The sequence below is a fragment of the Agelaius tricolor genome, unplaced genomic scaffold (genome assembly GCF_023055355.1).
Source record: "Agelaius tricolor isolate 1412-34295 unplaced genomic scaffold, bAgeTri1.0.p SCAF_10, whole genome shotgun sequence".
Lineage (NCBI taxonomy): Eukaryota > Metazoa > Chordata > Aves > Passeriformes > Icteridae > Agelaius > Agelaius tricolor.
In genome coordinates, this window is record NW_027269270.1 from 12125093 (window position 1) to 12146827 (window position 21735).

The 21735-nt window shown below is 37.0% G+C and overlaps 1 protein-coding gene across 6 annotated transcripts in view; it reads left to right on the plus strand.

Moving 5' to 3' along the window:
- Window positions 1-21735, plus strand: part of PDE1A (phosphodiesterase 1A) — a 201077-nt gene that overhangs the window by 162502 nt on the left and 16840 nt on the right. For all 6 annotated transcript variants that reach the window (XM_071434797.1, XM_071434794.1, XM_071434795.1 and 3 more), the window contains 7 exons: window positions 3101-3201; window positions 5752-5877; window positions 11844-11945; window positions 12065-12185; window positions 15826-15907; window positions 17174-17294; window positions 19058-19242. In XM_071434797.1, the coding sequence (XP_071290898.1) occupies window positions 3101-3201; window positions 5752-5877; window positions 11844-11945; window positions 12065-12185; window positions 15826-15907; window positions 17174-17294; window positions 19058-19242 (838 nt within the window). The remainder of the gene's footprint in view (window positions 1-3100; window positions 3202-5751; window positions 5878-11843; window positions 11946-12064; window positions 12186-15825; window positions 15908-17173; window positions 17295-19057; window positions 19243-21735) is intronic.

The window sequence follows — 21735 nt, forward strand, 5'->3', positions numbered from 1 at the left end:
ATTAGTCAGGGTTTAATTCACATTGTAATTGCCAAATTAAGATATTGAATTGTGATATTTCTCTGCTTGTGGCAGGGGGAATTGGAATTAGATCATCTTTAAGGTCCTTCTAACCCTAACCATTCTATGATTCTATGGTGCTGTGATACTGAAAAGTTCCTGGAAAGAAATCTAACTAGGACACCACTTAGTCAAGAGTGCCTTCAAACAGATGTACTTGCCAGGCAGAAGGAACATTTATGGAAATCAGTGTTTGAAAGAGGGCCTAGTGATTCTGCAGCTTGCAAAGTATTTCTCTCCCAAATGTCACTTGCAATTTGAGAAAGCATCAGTATAATGAAAATGTTCTATTTAACTTGCTGGATTTTTTTTCCTGTTGCCTGGTTAATCCTCCAGTACACCACTCAATAACAATTTGGAGTTTGCTTCTCAAGCCAACAGTTTTCAGACATGTTCATTGTAGTCCTTTTTTAAAACTCTGCTCTATTTCTAATACCTGGATTAGAGTAAATATGATACAATTCTAGATCAGATTCCTGTGGTTTTTCAGTTGTTTTTTTTTATTTTTTTCCAGATTGGTTTGCAATTTGAGGTTTTTCTGCTTTCATTTTCTCTTAAGGACCTGGTACTAACTCCAAATCTTGCAGCGTTGCTATCTTCTTTGTTTATTTCTGAAACACATACTGAAGCAAATGTTTCCAAAAGCTGGGATTTAGGAAATCTTTTGCATGATTCCTGTTGTTGAGGTCATATGTTTTGTACCTTTTACAGGAAGCTGGAAAACAGCCCTATTTCCACATTTGCCAAAAAAATTTGGCTAATCAGAGCTTATGCTTCTCCACAAGCCCCTAGAGAGATTCTGGTGAAGAATAAGACATATTCAGAGCTGCTGTTAAAGAAATAAAATAATCATTATATTTTTCAAAATTTGCTGTCTATCTAAAGAAAGAAGATCCAGCCACCTCAGATCAATGTGTTAGAATGTTAAGTATCACAGATGGCAGACAGTCTATTAACCTTCCCAAGAGACTAAATCCCAGATGATGCAACTGAAATGTATAAGTCAAGCTTACATTCATGAAGTTTTCATCTTTATAAAGGTTTAAGAATCCAAGTCCCAGGGAATATATCTTGTAAAGAACTTTTGAGTCATCGATCATCTTCCCACCATCCCTTTTCTCCTCCCACGTACCTGTATTGCTCAAAGTAAAGGAAAAAATGCCTTTACTGCCAATAAGTGCATTGTGAGACTCAATTTCTTGCTCAGTTTTTAATCTATCACTGTAAAAAAAAGTTTCAAACAGAACTCATAAGTTGCAATGTATCTATTTACATATAAGCACTACATAATACTTCCATAGAAGACATAATTTATATTATCTGTGACACCAACAAGACATAGTATCTTTCAGGAGGGAAGCATGTTTCAGCTCTTCTCAGTCTTGCAGACCCCCAGATACTTGTTTTTCCCTCTCCCTTTCAAAACACACTTATTAACTGTCTCTGTAAGAGTATTTTTCTACTTCCTTAGAAAGCCTTTAGCTAAAGCAGTTCTCTGGTTCTCTGATTTGATTACTGATCTCAATTTTGACTATATCAGTGTGTGTAGAATACTTGCTCTTCTCTCTTACTGTATGAAGTCTCTGTGCAGCCCATAGATATTGTCTGTGAGGAATGTTCTTCTGCTTATGAATGCATTGTCTAGCAACTATTTTATTTGCTACAAAAGCTGACCTTTGAAAAGGCATCTTAAAGAAAAGTTTATGTTTAGCTTTCATTACGCTTTCTGTGTTTCTGTTCTGTTTGGTATGTTGAAAACATTGTGAGAGCCAGGACTGGTCATGGCCTGGTTTCTTGTGACACACAATATGATGAAGGTCATTGTTTCCATTTTTAGAACTGCTTACAGTACATTCTCATTCCTCAGCCTGTGACCTTTCTAAACCTATGCTGCTTCACCAACAGCCAGTACTTGTTCCTCAGCAGCCCTATTGTGTCACTGAATGACCTATTTAATTATTCTTACATTGCTAATGAGTCTTGAATCTTTCCTTTCTTCATCTTTGAAAGAAGAACTACCATTGGCAACTTTTACTACATCTGGCAACTTATGCATTTCATATCCATTCATACACACACATGCACATTCATATGTGCATATTGGGGTGTGTGAAGTTGAGATCATTCTTTGATCCTTTAGTACAGAAGCTTACTTGTACACCAAAACCATCTGAAATATGTGTGGAAATGCTTGACTGGCATTTGACTTAATCAGTCCTATGACTGTGGGGGTTAATTATCATATGATTTTTCTGCCCCCATCTTTAGATGGAGTAAGTTTTCTCCTCAAGGACTTTTTGTCATTCAAGAAATAGAACTTGAAAGAAGATAACAGAGGTTATTTTACAAGCTGTGCTATACAGAACAGCCTCATTTAGCAAGAGTTATAAAAGGGCTCAAAACTCCAGGGTCTGCATTATTTTGTATACATGACCTACATTACCTTTTGTTCTGTGTAACTGTATACTAGCCTTCTGCACTTTTTTAAATTTATTTTTTCTTTATCAGTACAAAGTACGATCAAATTTAGAACAGAGAAATCTCCCATGGGCCTAATTTTAGTGCTACGTACACTGGTAAAATATAGATAATACTAATTTTGTACCTTCAACTTATGATTAACTGTATATATAGTTTACTAAAAGACAAATTATAACCTAAACTTCATATAAGACCTTTTTAGATTAATATACTGTAATTTGGCAAGTGCCACATGTGAGCTAACAGAGTAGATACTCAAAGGAGTTGTAAAGTGAACTGTGTAATTCTTTTGATAACTTCTTATATTTTTGACTGCCAATATTTACTTTGCTAGTGGCCATAAGGGTGTTAACTTGGTCTCAGAGAAATCATAAGTACAAGGATTTATTTTATCGTATAGTACTGAAGTGTTATGGGTATATAGTAATCTGGAGTTAGAGGAAAGTTTATTTAAGTTGAAGATAATGCATTGAAGGTAAAACATTTTCAGTACTGTAGAGTTTAATCTGAGTTAGGGTATTATTGAAAATGTGACTATGATTTGTTTTTCATTTACCAGCACTGGCTCACAGAACTGGAAATTTTAGCAATGATTTTTGCAGCTGCCGTCCATGACTATGAACATACTGGGACCACAAACAATTTTCATATTCAGACAAGGTAAGTGATGCAGTCTCCTAAGAGTCATATCTGGAGTCTGCAGTTCATTCAGTTCATTGCTGAATTTCATAACTGTTTCTAATAAATCCAGGAAGCAGCCAGGTCAGTCCTGGTTTTACAAATTGTTTCATCAACTTCTGTCCAGTTAATGGGATCAGTCACATGGTCAAAAACTGTGGAAAAGTAAAAAGATAGCTCCATAATGTCTGGAATAATTCCATTTTGGAGCAGATATGTCAAGAGGAAGTTTGAAAAGGTTCAGAACATGCAGAACATGGACTTGAAAGCCGTTCACCCCCTATTGTTCATTAAAATTCTGATACTGCTGACTCAAAAACTTCTTCTACTGTATCCCCATAAAAATGCCTCATCACTTACAGCAATGTGCTTACATTTTGTTTCACTTTGTGTATTGAACTTAGAGGGTCCTGGTGCAGAGGGAGAAACTTTCAAGTAGAGCTTTAGAAATACCTACCATGAGCCATCTCCAGGCACGTTTTGAAAGCAACAGCAGTAGATATGAAAAGGAAATCTAGGAAGGAATCCAGTTTGAAAGTTAGGCTAGCTGTGTTCTCCTGCAGGTGCAGGCATGTCATTCTAGCTGCTGTTCCTGTACAACTGCATATAGTTCTCTCCCTTAAAATATTTTCTTCTTATCACAGGAAAATCCCTGACCAATCCCTTACTGAGTGAAAAATGGTACATCTGATACTTCACCTAGTACAAACCATCTTATTTTTCTCTTACACTGAGCTATATGTTGTTTTTAGTATCCTCAGTTGAGGAGTTTGCTTTGGCTGCTGTTTAAAAAAAATCAGCATAGCACTGGCATATTCTAATAAAACAACTCAGTGCTAGAAATATTATTACTTTGGACACAAACATCCTCACATTCACTAATATGGATCAACTGTCCCATGATTATATTTAAATTAAATCTATAACAGTTTTCTCCAAGATGTGGCTTTCAATGATGAAAAATGCTAGATTTGCAGCTAAAATAAGGACACAATTCTTTTCTCCTTCAGCATAGTCTGGCTAAATATAAACTTCAGTTTGTAGTTCCAAGTTTATATTAATTTTCTATTTTTGTCCTTAATATTTTGCTATGAGGTACTGCAAGAGTGGAACACTAATTAAGCTGCTTGCCTTTGAATTTTACTCAGGCACTTACTTGCAAACAGGTATTTGTTATGTGATATAGCTTGTTCTTCTCCCTTTGTGTAACTTGGCCCTGATGTGGCATCCCAGATTGTGATTCCAAGTGTCTTTTGCCTGAGGAAAATGGATGGAATGGCTGCCAAAATCATAGCAAATTTTAGCACTGCTTAAACATAGTCATAAGTGGCTATGTTGATCAAAGTGTGCTTCATAAACATATGTGATTGGCATAACACAGATTTTCCTATGATTTTAGCTTGATTATGGGTGTAAACATATTGATTATTTAGGCTGGCTATGGTTTGTTTCATCTAAATAACCTCTCCAATCCTATTTAAGTTATTTATGTTCCTTGGTATCATACATGGCAATATTTACTGTTGCTCAACAGAACAAGAGATTTATTTAGCTTATTGATGTCAGAGTGAGCTGCACTGCTAAAGCAACACACCTTTCTTCTAGTACAGACTTGTCAGTGGACCAAATTGAAATATTCAGAAACAGTTTTATCAGAGCAGAATTGCAGCAGAGAGGTGTCTCCTGAGATTGATTGCCTAGCAGGTTAGATCAGGTCTTGGGGAAGCAAATTTCCCAAGAATTAATGATGTTGGAAGCTAAGTATGATAAATCCACACCACATCAAAATGTGTGAGTGTCTCAGTGTAATTTTGGAATTGTACATTAGTCTTTGATTAAGAAGGAAAGGAGTTTAAGTTTGTTAAGTTTACCAACATTATGGTATGTGTCTGTCTTTAGGAAATGCTTGAGTGCTTCCAAATTCCAGCTTAGCATCTCTGCCATCCAACTGTGATGAGGCTCAAGGTTTCTCTGTTTTTCTGAGAAAGATGGTGGCTGTTTAAAACATATGAAATTTTAATACCTTATTTTTTACAGCACTTCTGATAATGAGTAGCATGGGCCAAAGCACATCTCTCAGAGCAGGGGGAGTAACTTCCTAATACCCATGCTATGTGTGGAGCCCCACTGTTGGTGAACATGTTGCATTTTAAATGGGTGCATCGTGTAAGTGTACTCTTTAAGCTAATTGGAGCATTTCTGATGCTCTGTGATCCTATCTGCAGTCAAGAAGCTTAAAGTACTCATGAGGTTTTTGCCACAGTTGGTCATATCAATGAAACATCACACATTTTAAAATATGACTTTCCCACAAACAGTGGATGCAATGGTATAATGATAATTTTTAATGCATTTAAGATGGAAAATTTATCAGTATTTGATAGAATAGGAACAAATAAACATCATTTGATATATCTTTCTCTATATATGTACATATAGTCAATATTTCTCATAGACAAGACATAGTCCTGTCTTTCCCAGTGCCATCACTGGAACACTATTACAAAACCTGCCTCTTTTCCCCCACACTAGGTCAGATGTTGCTATATTGTACAACGATCGTTCTGTTCTTGAAAATCATCATGTAAGTGCTGCTTATAGACTCATGCAGGAAGAAGAGATGAACATCCTGGCTAATCTAAACAAAGATGACTGGAGGTAAGACTTGCTGTGACATTCAAAAATACTCCCAGTATTTAAAAATAATAAAAACCACCAGGCCTTCCCTGAGGAGTCTATTTTAAGAGTTCAAATTACAGGAAGTTGACAGTGGAAAGAGTGATGGATGTTTAGAGCCTAGGGAAGGCTGCTGTGGTGTTAAGAAGTACTGTTTGGGAGATTCTGTGTAATTTTCCAAGTGAGGCTGTGCATTTAGGAGGCACAGTGCTGGAGTGTGTGGACAGAGTCTCAGGTGAAACAGCTCTTTAGGAAAACCACAATGCTGCCTGAGCTGGGTTGCCTTTGTCCAGCCTAACCAGTGAGCTGAAATCACAGTGCGGAGTCACACTCAGCTCGAGCACTGCTGCTCCTGGGATCTCAGCATAGTCACGTCTTGGTTAAGCATTAAAAAATGAATTGTGTGGGCAGTCCAAAAATAACAAAGGTCCAGAAGTGCTACAGAACCCTTTTCTTTTTCTTAATTTTAGTGTAATTTCTGAAGAAAATTTGGCCAGCTGAAATATTAAGTATCATAATTGATATATCACAAATAATAAGACCTGTAAGGCTAAAATTCAAGTGTTAGAGTAAGACTCTCTCTGTTATTAAAAAGGAAATATTATCTTTGTATCTCGTTGATGGATATGTATAGTATTTAAAATATGAGTCTTCTGTGTTTCTGTAAACACAGGTATTATTCAATGGCCCTAAAAAAACCCTTGCAGACAGGTGGACTGTGAAGTTCAGAGAAATATGTTGTGATAGGGGAAAGTCTCCCACTGTGAATGGTGCTACCATTAATAACAAAGCTAAACCCTGCTTTATCTGTATTTCCACAAAATTATACATTTATGAAGGAGTATGTGAACATCAGATCATATTTTGCTGAAGTGTATATTTACAGATGGACTTTTACATGGTAGATTTACATTTTTTACTTATTTACATGATGAGAAAACCCCTAAATAAAGTGTTTATTGAATGTGAGTCTGCTGGCCCTTCTGGGTTTCAATTAATTATTATTTATTAATTATTATAAATTAATTATTAATTATCTGTACCTGTTTAAAAATATTTTTTAAATCTATAATTTTTTAATTTAATACAAAGTGAGAGAGGAAGCATACAATTTTTAGTTCTCTTGAAAGAATTCTTTTCAGTGGATACTCATTTAGATTTACTTATCAGAAGGTTTGTGTTGTACATTTAGTTCTGGAGAAATTTCTCCAGAAGTGAATTGTAAACTTCATTGATAACTGTCTACACACTTGGATTTTCAATGCCAACAAGAGCCAGCCTTGCTCCTCTTGAAACTATTTTGGGGCTGATAGGTCTCTGTGACCCTATTTCTGTTTGTTCTAGCTATTGAGTGTGGAGATTATTGTGCTAGTATGCAGCCATCAGAAACTCATATTCTGTCCTTTAAAACCATACATTTAGAGGGAAAATTATTTTCAAATCTTCAGACATGTTGCCTTGAGTAAGTTTTTATGAAGTGGTGTTGTTTCATATTGCATCCTACCAGAGGATGCTTCCAAGTAGAAAGGAGCTGAAATTCTCCAGCTGAATTTCAGTCCAGGAGTGTTCCAAGGGTGGCTTGAAGACACTTATGTTCATCCCTAGTCCTGGCTTCTTCATCACTGGAGACCACCATAAATTAGTATGGTCTGGGAATCCCTGCAGCAACACAGAGTGGCTCCAGCTGATAGAAATCTGGCTGCCAGCTAGTGCAGTTTATCCCAGTCATTTCCCTCTGTTATGCCACTGGGGAAAGCAGTACCAGGGTGAAACCCAAATATTTGTGAATGGAAAGAAGGACCTGTGATTTCCAGGTTGTGATGTTCATATATACTACTCTGTTGGACTGCAAACAAGAGAAAGGGGGGAATGTGATAAGCTCTCTTCACATTTCTGAAGCACACTCTTCTCTGCATAGATTGCTTGGGCAGGTCTTCCCACAGTTCTTTGTCCAGTTCAGTTGTGGACCATTTTGTCCAACTTTTGTTGCATTTTATTTCTCTGTGGTTTTTGAACCTGTGGTAAACTACCACATTATTTTGGAATTTGCTCAATCACACACTGGCTCTGCTTACATTTCCTTTCCAATCTCTTCTCTCTGTAACCCGATTATGTTTTCCTAGAAGATCTTACTTTAGTTTTGCAAATTTTGTTTGTGTAGGTACACAGATTCTTCTGTATGCAGCCAGTTTGAAGCTGGTGGGTTTTGGCAACCAGAGAAAAGTAGAATTTATCATCTGTTTTTGGGTATATTCAGTAAAATGTAGAAGAAATGTATGAATTGACTAATAAGCTCAAGAATCTAAACTAGGACATTCAGTTCCATGTTTTGTCACTTAGCTCAGCAATTACACTCTGTTCTTTGAAGCAAGCAGTAAATTCCAAAGTGCCTGTCTGTGCCAACCTGCACAACCTGTTGCAGTGTGATACTTCAATTTAGAGGGTCAGTCATGGAAATGACAGTTTCCTGGTATTCATTTCTAATATCCAGAAATTCCTGTTACCCTGTCATTTCATTGGTGCAATAATGGATCTGGTAGCCACTTAACAATTTTCTTATTAATACTGGAGTGAGCTTCTTGGATCTGTACTGAAATTCATGCTGTTAAACTAACAGTTTTGAAGGGGTTGCACTGAATCAAGTTGGCAGTAAATTGAAATGATAATCTGTTCAACTTTTCAATGTACTTCCTGGCACTGATTAATTTCTTTACTTCTGTCACATCTATTTTCTTTAGTTGCAGCAGTTTCATTTTTCAAAAATTTAACACTGCTGACTATTTAAACTGAGGTTCTGCTAATTATTCTAGCAAAATGAAGCAAAATGACTGAAATTACTTTATAGTGTTCAATTTTCTCTTCTACATGTTAACTTTAAGAAGATAAATGTGCTAATAAACTGCCAGCTTCAATTAAGTTTAAAACTTAGACTTCTAGTCTGAGGTGGGGAGCACTGCCAACATTCTGAGGATGATGTCCTTTGTGGATAATGCATGTGACATTCATAGCAATTTTTCAGTCTTTTCTTGACTCTGAAAATTTGTTCCAGTCTTTGATATTGTTTTGCTTCTTTCACTTAGTGCCCTTAAATAGCTAAATAAATAGCTAAATAGCTAAATAGCTAAATAGCTAAAGAGGGATCCTTGTTTGTCCCCCTTTCTCCTTTGATTTAGCAGGTTCCCAGTGTTCCAGCACCCCATGCATAATGTCACTGTAGGGGCAGTATTAATGTCTCAAACCACCCCAGTCATAAGGCATACAGTGATTTATTGCCTGATTATCAAAAAAAAAAGAGACAAAAGAGTACCTGCTATGTATAATGCAGAATGAACAACATTCTTTCACAAAGTCCCTTGAGATTCTTCTGTCTAAGGATTCCTGTAACCTGAAGCTGAGGCTTATGTCTTCAGTTCTCACCTTGCTTTTGCTCATCTTAGTCTGTTCCTGCATTTTTTTATTAGTTTTCAGCTGATTAGATGTCTTTGTCATGGACAAATCCAGGTAAATCTAGTTTCTATTTCTTGGCTAACTACTTTTTCAAGAAATTAATGTATCGCTCCTTGTCTCTTTATTACATCATTGTTCATGTAATTTTTTCACCTAGTCTTGCATCTCTGTTTTTTTACAGTATCCTATCTGTAGGACTTGTGGCTGGGGGAGGGTTGAGAAAGGATGCCAGCTTAGAACATGACAATTTACTTAAGTGGAGGTGATAGATTCAAACCCACTAATCATCTGATATTGGGCCTGAAAGATTGCCATGTTCTGTATGTGAATATTGTTACCACTTCCCTTCAAGTATGACAACATCTATGTGTCTTTTTGGGTGGCAGCAGGTATCTGTATTATCCTGAGGCTTGTAGCTGGGGACTGCCTAATGAGGACTGGGAGAGATTTCTGTCCAGGAGTCACCTATGAGAACAGCTGAGGTCTCATGATGTGGAAGTTGAGACAGTCTTCTTTCCCTGGGAAGCAATTTGGTAATGAGATCAGCCCAAGATCAACCTTCTGTGCAATGATAGCAGATGAAGCATTTGTAGCTCCAGTAGAGCTTTACCTACCATTTCCCCATCAGGTTTCAATTCTGTCCTCGGATTGTGGTGGATATGGGCACAGGCAGTTAACAACTGCAGGAGTCTCTCTTTTGCTGTTAAGCAGATTTTTAGTGGTCTGAAATCTTCAGGAGTGTGTGACAGGACAGTGCTGTACTGTTTGATCCTTATTCAGATGTTGTAGGTAAGAATTAGGGGTTTTTTCCTCCTGCCATCACAATATGAATAAACTGTGTGGTTTGCTTCTCTGTGTGTGTCTTGAGTAGTAGGGGTGAGGTATCTTCTGCGTAAGGGTGTACTAATTTCTGATTTTTCTGATTACTCTGAAAAGTTCAGACATTGAATGCTCCTAAAAAAATCTCCCATGGAAAGGAGAAGTGAAAATTATCTCAGTCTTAAAAACAACAGGGTTTAACAATGCAGAGCCCTCATTTCCTCTTGTAGTGTTAGCTGAGTTTTTTGTTTTGTTTCGTTGGGGTTTTTTGTTTTGCTTTTCTTTAATGGTTTTGACTGTTTTTGAAGTGTACACTTTCAAAGCAATGTGGAGGAGGAACAGTTGGGATGCAAAATAATTAGTGTCTCATTATGAGGTCAGATAAGGTAAGGCATTTTCTAAACACAAGTTGCTATGGCTGCATATTATTGAGTAGAAGTGAGAGCATTGAGTCTTTATCCAGTTACATTAAAGCAAGTCAGGAATATATACATAAAAATCAGCAACAAATATCTGCTTAAATATGTAGTTAATTTGGATCAAAAAAAGTCTTGATAGTCTTTATAACAAAGTATTCTAATCACCCTAAAGGAAACTGCAAATTACCTCTTTAAAGCATAGTCCTTTGAAAAAACCTGCGTGTTTTTTGATTTACTTAAGTCAAACATATGAATATGGTATGAAAGATCAGTAAGAATTACAAAAGTAGGATTTTACTGTTTTATTTGATACTTGGACATCTTTAAGATTGGGGATGTGCTCATGAAGATACATGGTACATAATGAAAGGTTTAATGTGGGAAATTCCCCATATACATATAAACACCACTTGTCCTCCTAGGCCATTTAAAAAGCATATAAAGAAAGACCCACTGGACTCCTACATGGCCTATACATGATCTTTCTACATCAAGGAGACAGAATTTTCTAAATCAGTAATTATTCTTGACAAAATTAATTAAATTTTCTATTTACATAGAATATTTACAAGAATAAAGTTTCTTACATGATTCATATTTCATTAGTTTCATATGGATATAATAGAAAGCTGGACAAGCTAAAACATCTCTAATCATAACACCAAGACAGAAATAAATTATTAATCCCAAACTTGTTCTGATTCATTAAATAGGTATTACAATACTTTTGGAATGAAAGGTAGTTCGTCATAATGATCTTATATTGGTGAAATGTTGATAGTATTTCAGATGTAATACCTCTTGCTCTTGTGAGTGTTTCCACAGCCTTCTTCCTAGGCTTAATGTTATGCACACTCTTCACTAACATGAGGGCAGTAAAAATGTATGCTGTTGTGTGGTGGTAAGCCAGAGAACAACTTGTTTTTTGAATACTCTACTGCTGGAAAAAATAAGGAATTACTTATAATTGGTGAGAGAACTGCATGTAATATTAGTTTATGCACTAGGAAATAGGATTTACAAAATAGTGTGGCTCTGAAATAATGATTGCAGAGTACATTTTCTGAGGTACACTGCTTTCACAGAATCCCTCTAGGATACAATATTCAAGTTGTTAATAATTTATTTAAATGCTTTTAAAAACGTAATAAAACCCATGATGTTGTTTTGAAAGTTATAAATTAACAAATACCGCTTAAACAAATGTACCATACATAGAATAAATGAATTTTAATCAGTCATTTTGCTTTCAATTGTTCTTAGGGAGTTGCGTAGCTTGGTCATTGAGATGGTCTTGTCTACAGACATGTCGGGTCATTTCCAACAAATTAAAACAATGCGACACACTCTGCAGCAGGCACAGGGGTAGGTTGTTTTCCATTCTCTTCATTATCTGTAGTCTTTCAATGAGCTCATATTCAAGAAAAGAATTTAAATAGTTGCTTTTGTTTTGAGATAATTGGAGCATGTCCTTGAATTGACAGGGTAGACAAAGCCAAAGCCATGTCTTTGATTCTACATGCAGCAGACATAAGCCATCCAGCAAAATCCTGGGAGCTGCACTACCGGTGGACCATGGCCCTGATGGAAGAATTTTTTCGACAGGTGCCATTTTTAAAATCCTTTAATACATCTAGTTCAAGAAGCAATGGTTACATGATTGAATATTTTCTTAAGTCTGCCAGCAAGGTTGCTGTTGGTTGTGATTGACAGGCATAGTCAGTAGTATATATTCTTTATTCTTCATACATACCACTGACATTGATTCAACTTTTATGTGTGTGAATAAGACAAAATGGTTATAGTTCTCTATCTATTTCAGCTGATATCAGTATTCTGAGTGTGTAGTAGGTTTTTTTCCTTTCAATTATAATATAACTTGTCAAGCTGTTTTCATTCTGTAGACAGAGATTTATATATGCTTTGAATTATAAAGAAGCACCAGAAGGGTAGGATGAGAGAAAATAGGAAGAATTCATGTTCAGCAAAGAAGGCAAAAAGTTCTCCTCATTTCAGAAAGCCCCTCTATTTCTTTTCCTTGCTAGTATTTGCCATGCATATGCCACATAGATCTGAAGGTGTTGCATTCATAACAGCCTGATCCAAAGCCAGAGATTAGACAGTACCATCCTGTTAATGCTGTGACCATATACCCTAAACCAAAAATGAAGACATACCGTTGTGAAAGCCTTTTTATTTCTGTGAGGTACTGAATTCCAAGAGAAAACCCAGTAGATGTTGGTGTCACTGCTGTCGGTTTTTTGACTCACCTCAGCAGGTGAAAGAAAAAACCCTTTCTCCAGAGGGAAAATACTTTCTCTGTAATCAATATTTGTGACCATGCACATTGTCAGAATAACAGTTACTGAAGTACAACTGATAATCAAGGTCCAGTTTCAGTATGACAATTTCTAGAGTTATGCACAGATTTTAAATCAGGGAAAACTCTATGCCTTGCTCAGCTTGATTGTCTTTATTTTGCTATATGTTGACAATCAGAAGGGTCCAGTGGAAAAAGGGACCAGAGAATAAAAAAGAAAGTATGTTAAACCATGAGGTTGTTAGACCCATCTGCCATATAAGGTTCCTGCTCAGATCCTGGAGATTCTTCATATGAATTCTTATAGGGAACATTGGGCATCCTTGACTCTAGACTGGACTGGGGAGGCAGACTGGAGAGCTGGTGCCTTAATATAAGTAACAAATGGATTGAGTTTTATGGAAATAATGAGCAGTCATGAGTTTGTGTCTGCCTCTGTCAAGGGAAATTTTGAGGATTTTGAACTTGAGAGCGAAAAGGAAGAACAGATTACCCAAGAAAAAGTCATAAAATGACCAACTGTAATAACATTTAAGACACAGATAGACAGACTAGACAGGGCCCTTGGGACAGTGAGGCAATGTGTCCAGCCAAGTGGAGGTAGCATTAGCAGTAAACAGTACCACACTGGTCACTGAATGCATAGGACCACCTAATGTTTCAGTTATTCCTTTATCCATCCATTAGAAGAAGTAACTGGATCCCAAAAAAGCTGCTCAAGAACTCGAGAAGGCATTTAAGAATAGCAAGTAAAAAGGAATATGTGTATGCAACTCAGCACTGTAAAATACCAAAGTCTTCCAGGATGCAGGGGAGTGTATCAGAAACAGAATTCTTTCCATGTACTGCTAAGGACAATGTGTGTGGAGCAGTTCCAGCACTTTTAAAATGAGATGAAGTGTCAGCACATATATAAATGCAGTGAGCAGTGCAGACACAGTTGGTCTCCTACTTCCTGCATGCACTGGCTTGTTGTGCATCCTCTGGTCTGTTGATCTGAGCCTGTGTGATAGAAATCTCTGGGACTTCCAAATCCATGACTACCAAGATGGAGTAGCCCAAATGTATATGAAACCCCTTAATTCCTCCTCTTCTTTTCTTTAAAGATTCAACTACTTCTGTGCCTTTTGGGAGAGGCAGTAGATTCTGAAAGAAGCTGATGCAAATCCAAGGCTTTCACAGGCAGCTTTCAAAGCTCACCAGCAAAAAAATGGACATTCACCTTGACAAAAACTACAGCTAATGTTTAAAATATGTGCCAGTGTTAACTTCAGGAAAAAAAAAAGCCCAAGAACACTTTAAATTTAATAGCAACAGCTACAGAAAGTAGCAATACCAAGGAAAATCTGAGTTACTTGTTTAAAATAGAAAAACAGCCACCCATCTCAAATCCTTAAAAGAAAATAAATACATAGTTCCAGTAACTCAAAGAAGTACCACAGTGCCTGTAGTACTATACTCTCAGTCTGAATAGATCCAGAGACATTAAAAGAGAGTTAAAAAGTGGGTCCGTGGCCTGGACAAAGAATATTTTACTGTTTGATTTGTATCTTGTTTTTAGATCTCATCAAATTCTAACTGGTTTAAATGTCAGTTTTGTGTCCATTATTACAACTTACAGACTTAGATTTAGATGACTTAAGTATTAATTGATATTATGTTGATTGCAAAGTAATTCATAACTTGGAACTACTTGAAAACAAACAAAAAAAATCCAGTTTATATGATATTGCAATCTGGCCCCTGTATTTACATGGAGATGCCACTCCCACTGCTCCTAGTAGCAATTGTTCATGTGTTCTTCCATGCCCTGAGTTCAAATTATTAACACTTCAGTATAAAATGTAATGACCTTAGTGATAAAGCTCTCCACTTTCACATGAAATGCAATCTGTAAGTTGCATCTGTTTCTGTGGCTGGATTGGTTTTACTGCCTTTATGGTTCTAAACCTTTCCCAAATATACTTCAGTGATAGATGATAAAAAGACTAAGGAAGGTTAATACTGCCCCCTTCATCCATCAGTTTATGTTTTCCCAGTTTTCCTTGGGAGAATGGTATGTTCCTGCAGTGCTCTCCACTGAATGACCATCTAACAGCACTCTACATGACAAATATAGAGGTTTATTTGACTTGCAAAGCTAGGTTTTCCTCTATCTGTAATATCAGTGCTTCTGGCAGCCAGGTTTGTCCAGCAATACCAATTATAATCCCCTTTGAAAGATGTCTCTTCAGGGTTTTTTGGAGTTTTTTTGTGCCACAGGACTTTTCTTTCGAGGTTTTGCAAATCAGTTGGTCTACCATGCTGAAAATGGAGATACACCCTCCTGTCTGTTAAGACTGTTGCAACAAAAGAGACTCTTCTAATCTGCTGAGTGCTGAAAAAGCTTCAGAGCTAGGTTGTACAAATCATCCTTGTAATGAAACTGAATTTGTATTTTTTGTGGCTTCAGCAGCAGAGAGACATGCCTGCTAGTGAGAACAAGTTCAAGTTGGTTCATACACTTGACATGAGTAAATCCATTGAAGGATTTTTACATGCTGGATAAACCAGTGTAATAGAAGGAAGCACTCAGCATTTGGCATACTATTACAAACATGTCTAAGTATCTTTAGTGCCATTACATCTGGATCAGCAGAACTAAATTATGAATACAAGGACTCCATATATTTTAAATCTCATTGGCAGATGCCTTGCTGAGGAGAACTTGCAGTAAACTTCTTTACATAAAAGTGCCAAAGTCAGAATTTAGACACTTAATCAAAATTTGAAGATTTGCTTCTGACTTGTTTTTATTTAAGAAGATAAATTAATGAAGTCATCTTGAATAAATACTAAGAATATTACTACGAATATTCAGATTCCTTTGTCTTTCTGTCTCTCCATCAAATATATGCTTATAATATTGAACATTGTTGTTTACAGGGAGACAAGGAGGCTGCTTTAGGTCTTCAATTTTCCCCACTTTGTGACCGCAAGTCCACTTTGGTAGCTCAGTCTCAAATAGGTAATGACAAACTGTGTTTTTCTCTTTTTTGTCTGTGTAGGAGCATGTAAATTCACAAGGACATTTCATTTACCCATTTTGAATTTGGAATGTTCAAAATTCCATCATGTGGAAGGTATTTCTTTGCACCTATCTGTTCACCGAACTCCTGTGCTTTTGCAGCAGAATGGTGCTGGTCTCAAAAGAACATGATGTAATTTCACCATATGTGAGGGAGGGGTAGGAGAGGGATTAACCAAGATACTGGACATAAGCCCAGCTTCTACTGTACACACTTTGGAGTCTGGCAAATCATGTCCTCAAACTGCTTATCTCTTGCTTAAGAACTCACAAGTCTCTCTCTATTATAATCTGAAAGTACCAGTTTGTAGATGCATCTCAACTCAAAGCTAATTAATAAATCAGCCCTCTGGACTGCAAATAAGCCTATCAGTGTCTCAGGGTCAAACTGCAGAGGGTCAAGCCTCCCTGGGTCAGTCACTTTTTGTATCCTTTATTCCATTTCACTGGGAGTTTGAAGCCAATATACTTAAGCATCATATTTACTGCAGAAGAGAAGCTGGATTATAGACTGACTCCCTGTTGCTCATCTTCATGCTGTGTTGCATGGTTAGAGCAGGAAGACATCTGGAAATCCATTGCTAGCTCATGTTTTAACATATTTTTTCTGTTAAGTGCTCAGTAGAGAATAATGCTTCATTCTCTCACTGTGTCATTCCATACCATGATGAGCACTTTAGAATGTAAAAGACATTGTTCAGAGCTGACATCTCAGAACTGTGGGATGAATGCTGTCTCCTAAGGATATTACTTGTTCTCTTCACTGATTTGACAGAACCCTCCTACACACTGTGAAATAACACTTTACCTCCACAGAATAATAAACAGCAATTTGAAATATTAACTCCTTGGCAAGAAGCTCCGAATGGTAAAAGAGACAGCATGGCTTGTAGCACTCTGGCTCAACAGTAGCTTCCCTTCTATTCAATAATTAATACTAATTTCAAATGGTAGGTGTGTTCAGCAGTGTGTAAAATTTACAAGAAAAAATAATGAAAAGCTGAAATTATTAATATCTACTTATATCTATACAGTTTCAGGCATTTTTTGTTTCAATTGTGCTTTTTCCTTCAAGATTGTACTAGCAGTATCTAGTATATTGAATTGGGACTGCAGTTAGAAAATCAGCCCAATAGCAAGTATTCATTTTTAGATTTGAGACTTGTGGAAATATAAAACCTGATTTTCTCTCTTTTTCTTCCTTAGGTTTCATTGATTTCATAGTAGAACCAACATTTTCTCTTCTTACTGATTCAATGGAGAAAATTGTTATGCCTCTTATAGAGGAAGCGACAAAATCTGAAAGTCCTGCATTTGGGACCCCCAGGTATGAATACGCTGCTTTGTTATTGAACTAACATGAGCTCACATAGTAATCCTAACAATGTAATTCTCAGAGTGATCTCGGTTATTTGGAGCTGGGGAGGTAACAAACAGCTGTGCAGTATTGCCACCCTGTGGGGCTGTGTTGTATTTGCAATGTGCTATTCTGCCCCATTGGCTGAACAATTGTACATATACAAAGGCAAAATCCCAGTAATGATCAGAATAAACACATAAAACCCGTGAAATTTATTTCTACATTTTAAATATAATCTTTCCAATAGGCTATTGAAATTCCTGTACCTATAAGACAAAGTAGCTACAACAGTGTAATTTGAGTGTATTTTGAGTGGCTTCTTGCTGAAAGCGTTGTTGAATAATCAGATACTGCCTTTACAAATACTGCCTCTATTATCATATTTATATTTCATTTTGAAACTGTGATTTGAGCTTTCACTGAGGTTACTAAGTGATAACTCTGCAAGGCAATTTTTTTATTTGCTGGGCATTAGTTAGATTTCAGTATCAAAAGGGTGAACCTAGTGCTTTCCTATATTTTGCTTACTAGAAGCAAGTAGGAGTTACTAGAAGTAGGTATTTATGATGGTGTTCTTAGTGTTTTGGGGAACAGTGCTAAACTAAGGTATTACTGATAAGAAATTTGTTTGCATATTCCTTCACAAATGAGTGATTAGCAGCTGCAAATGATTAGCAGCTTCAGGCTTCATTTTTGGTTGATGTTCATGACTGAGTGGCAAATGAAAAAAGGCTTATGATCCAGCAAAACTTCCTCATGTGAGATGGAGGATAAAGGGATTTTTTCTTTGTATGGAATCAAGTGCCACACTTTTGAGGGGAGTGAAGAGCCTGTAGCATGATACAGAAAAGTCTGAGCCAGAGAATTGCACACAAGCTATTGCATGGACACCATGAGATGGTACCTGGAAAACACTAGAATTGTGGCCTATTTTTTCCATTCTATCCCCTTCAATATGTCTGGAGCACATGGAAATTACAGTTAACTCTTCCTGTGAAGTTTTTGTTGCTATGTTCACTGCAGCTATTTTCTGATTAATGGAAACCCATTTGTATGTCTATTAACATCTGCCTGTGGTACCAATGAGATAAACCATGCAGCAAAGTTGAGTAAACAAAACCTATTAAGACATGAGTAGCTGCACAAGGTTGGAAATAGGTCTTATTTTTTAATTCTAAGAAAAAAGAGCATTCATTCTTTTTTTCCCACCTTCTCCATCATATACGTATATGGATAATTTCACTTCTACTTACCTGTAGATGTAGCTGCTGTCTCTATTTAGGGAATTTTAAAGCCACTCACATCTTTCTTTGTCTATACTTGAAGCTTTGTAACTTGAAGAGAATTTTCAGCTCAAGCAAAACTTACCTGTCATATATGTCATGTTTTCCTTTTTTTTTAAATACGTCAAAAAATAATGATCAGATGTCTTTCCTGTGAGAACCAAAGATACCATTCATCATGCAAAAACACAGCTAAGAAGCTACTCCAAAATGTCTGTGTAAACATTCTTTTAAGAATTGGATTACAAGTAATGTATTTTCAGTTGTCACTTTTTTTTCAAGAATTCCCTGGGAAATGGTCAGCAAGACATCTTGTATCTTAGGCACACTCTGATAAAAACTATTGTTCAAGTTAGTTCCTAAGCAACTTGATTGACATGAACGGTTTGTGTATTATTAAAATTAGCTGACTGTGTTTATAATTTGGGGTTTTTTTCCCTTGTCCAGCCAAAATAGTTTGGGAGCAGTAAGCAATGCTGAAGCACAAAGACGACCTGGGTTTAAAAGTACAGGTGATGGAGGGACTCACACAGAAAATTCTCTAGCAACTGTAGACCTAAGGGCCTTCAAGGACAACTTGATGAAGATCATTCAAGCAAACAAAGAAAGATGGAAAGAATTAGCAGCAGAAGGTATGACATGTTAAGGTAGAATGCTTTTATAGGTTACTCCCTAAGACCTCACCTACGTTCGTTTTTTAATTTCTATCAACCTGTAAAAATGCATAGTTGTGTTGTACTCGTATATTTTATGTCTTAATGTTTGTTTTAGATGCTCCTGTTTTGCTCTCCCAGGGGGTCTAAAGAGGTGTAGGTGGTTAGGGGATGGGAATAACTCTCACAAGCCTGTGCAATAAGGCTCTGTGCTGCACAGCTTATCTTCAGAGGTCTGGTTTAGAAATGTGCATTCTTGCACTTTTAATTGTAACTTACACTGACATCTGCTTTAAATGCCAAAATCAACAATTCAAAGTGGCGTGTGCTGCCACATTTCCTCAGAAATGTGAAAGTTGTACTTTGCTATTAGAAATGCTATTTGTTCCCCACTGTATATAGCAGAATTCTGTATTTCAGGCTTCTTGGGATTATGCTGTAGGCAATTATTTAAATGACCCAGTGGATCTAAAGATTTGGGCAATCACTGCATGCATTAGGCCCAAGCAAGCCAAAAGTGACTCTTCATTTGCCAGTAGATAGTTGATAAATCCAAACCTGCACAGAGTATCTCAGTTCATAAGCCATACCTGAAAATTGCCTGAAATTACAGTTAATTGAGTGAAATGCTTTTCAATCACCTGAGTGATAATTGTTGAGAAGACTTTATAGCTTCAGTCTAGGTTAAATGAATGCCATTTGGGAGTATTTTGTCCACAGTCTGTGTTATTTCCTAGTAAGTACCTGGAATATTTCAGCATAGCATTTCACTGCTGAGATTGGTCTTGCTGTACATGACCTGACACTGACAGCTGGGAGTGATATCCTGGAACCCAGTGCCAGCTTTGTTTTTATCCCATCATCCAAATCAATGTCTTTTTTCCCAAAGAGGTGTCAGACAAGACAGAAAAAGAGTGCTGAACAGTGATAAAATCTAATTTAGTGCTAAATTGCAAATGAATATTCTCATTAGAAGGCTATTAAGAATAAGCTTCCACACATCTTTTGTGACAAAGGTTTGAAAGAGTCAGGTGGAAGGGGCATCTGAGCAGAGGATTCCATTAATATTGTCTCTTCTTCCTGAGAAGATTTATATAACCAATTGCTTCCTTTGGTGTTGCCCAACTAATAATGGCTGGTCAAAGGAAAAAACTTCTAATTTGCAGTGGTTAGTAATGACAGAAGACCATCAGAGTGCCCAAGGCCACTTAGCTACAGCCTGCAGAAATCAGGCAACCCTGAGCTGGTGACATGAAAGGTCCTTCAACATGGAGTAATGGAGAACTTGTCTGGAAGTTTGCCATCTCCAGTTACACAGAACTAGCCAGTTTGATTCTGGTGCATCAGCTTTTTGGTCTGCTGTTCTGGAGGGGTACAGTGCTGTCAAAGGGCAGTTTCCACTTCATTCCCAGGGCTTTGTTGTGCTCTATAAATTAATGATATATTTAGCCCAGTTTTACTGTACTGTTGACAGGCATCGAAAACACAAAGCTACTTGCAGCAAGAGATTTAAAAATTACTTTGGGTAAGGTTGCAGTGAATATCAATGAGGGTCCCAGCAAAATCCAGGAAACTGGGCATACTTTGTACTCTGACAACCAGAAAGGTTAATGCTCAAGCCTCAATGGATTTTGTTGAGATTGTGGTTGTCCTAACCTCCTTTTCTTCCATCAACTTGAGTAATGAAGCATGTCTAAGTACTGCCTGAACAGAGCTATGGAATTGCAGTAAAACATACATTAGGGAAGCTGATGGGTAAGTGACAATAGCTGGTGTTGGGGCCAGCGCCTGAGGAACGATATTGTCTCTGTATGATTGTGGCTGAATCTGTTTTTTGAGCTACTCTGTGAGGAAAAGATTTATAGAAATCTGCTGCCACAAAGAGGCTACTTGCAGCTACATCTGCAGTTGACTGGAGTATGGCATAGAGACCTTCAGGGTGCCAGTTTAGCCTTAGAGGAAACTTTGTGAATAATCCAAATACTTTTGAGTACACGTTTATATTTTGTTAATTAACAGCTGTGGGGTGGATTTTATGGGTTTTGTGGAAGTTTCATGTTCCATTCATTTGGAATGGAATGTCTGCATCCACAGTCCATATGTCGTCCCTGAGGACTGCTGTAGCAGATTTTTTTGTTAAGTAACAATAGCTTTCTGTAGAGGACTTTCTGAGGTAGCACATAATCCTTGCCACTAAATGGAAAAGGGAGTCTTCAACTGGTCCAGTATATCTGCTCTGAAGCTGTACCCTGCAAAGGTTGAAAATCCTTAATCAGGCTGCGCAAAATGAACATCTAGTAAAGAATAAAAAATATTGTTATACATCTCCCTTCCCTTTAAATTATTTTCAGATTAACCAAGTTTAATCATCTTGAATTTCAGATGATTAGTCTCATCTTGTCTAGATCTCATGCTACTTTCTCTGACTCCATGTCAGAGAAAAATCTTTAGACTGCTTTGGGCATGTGTATG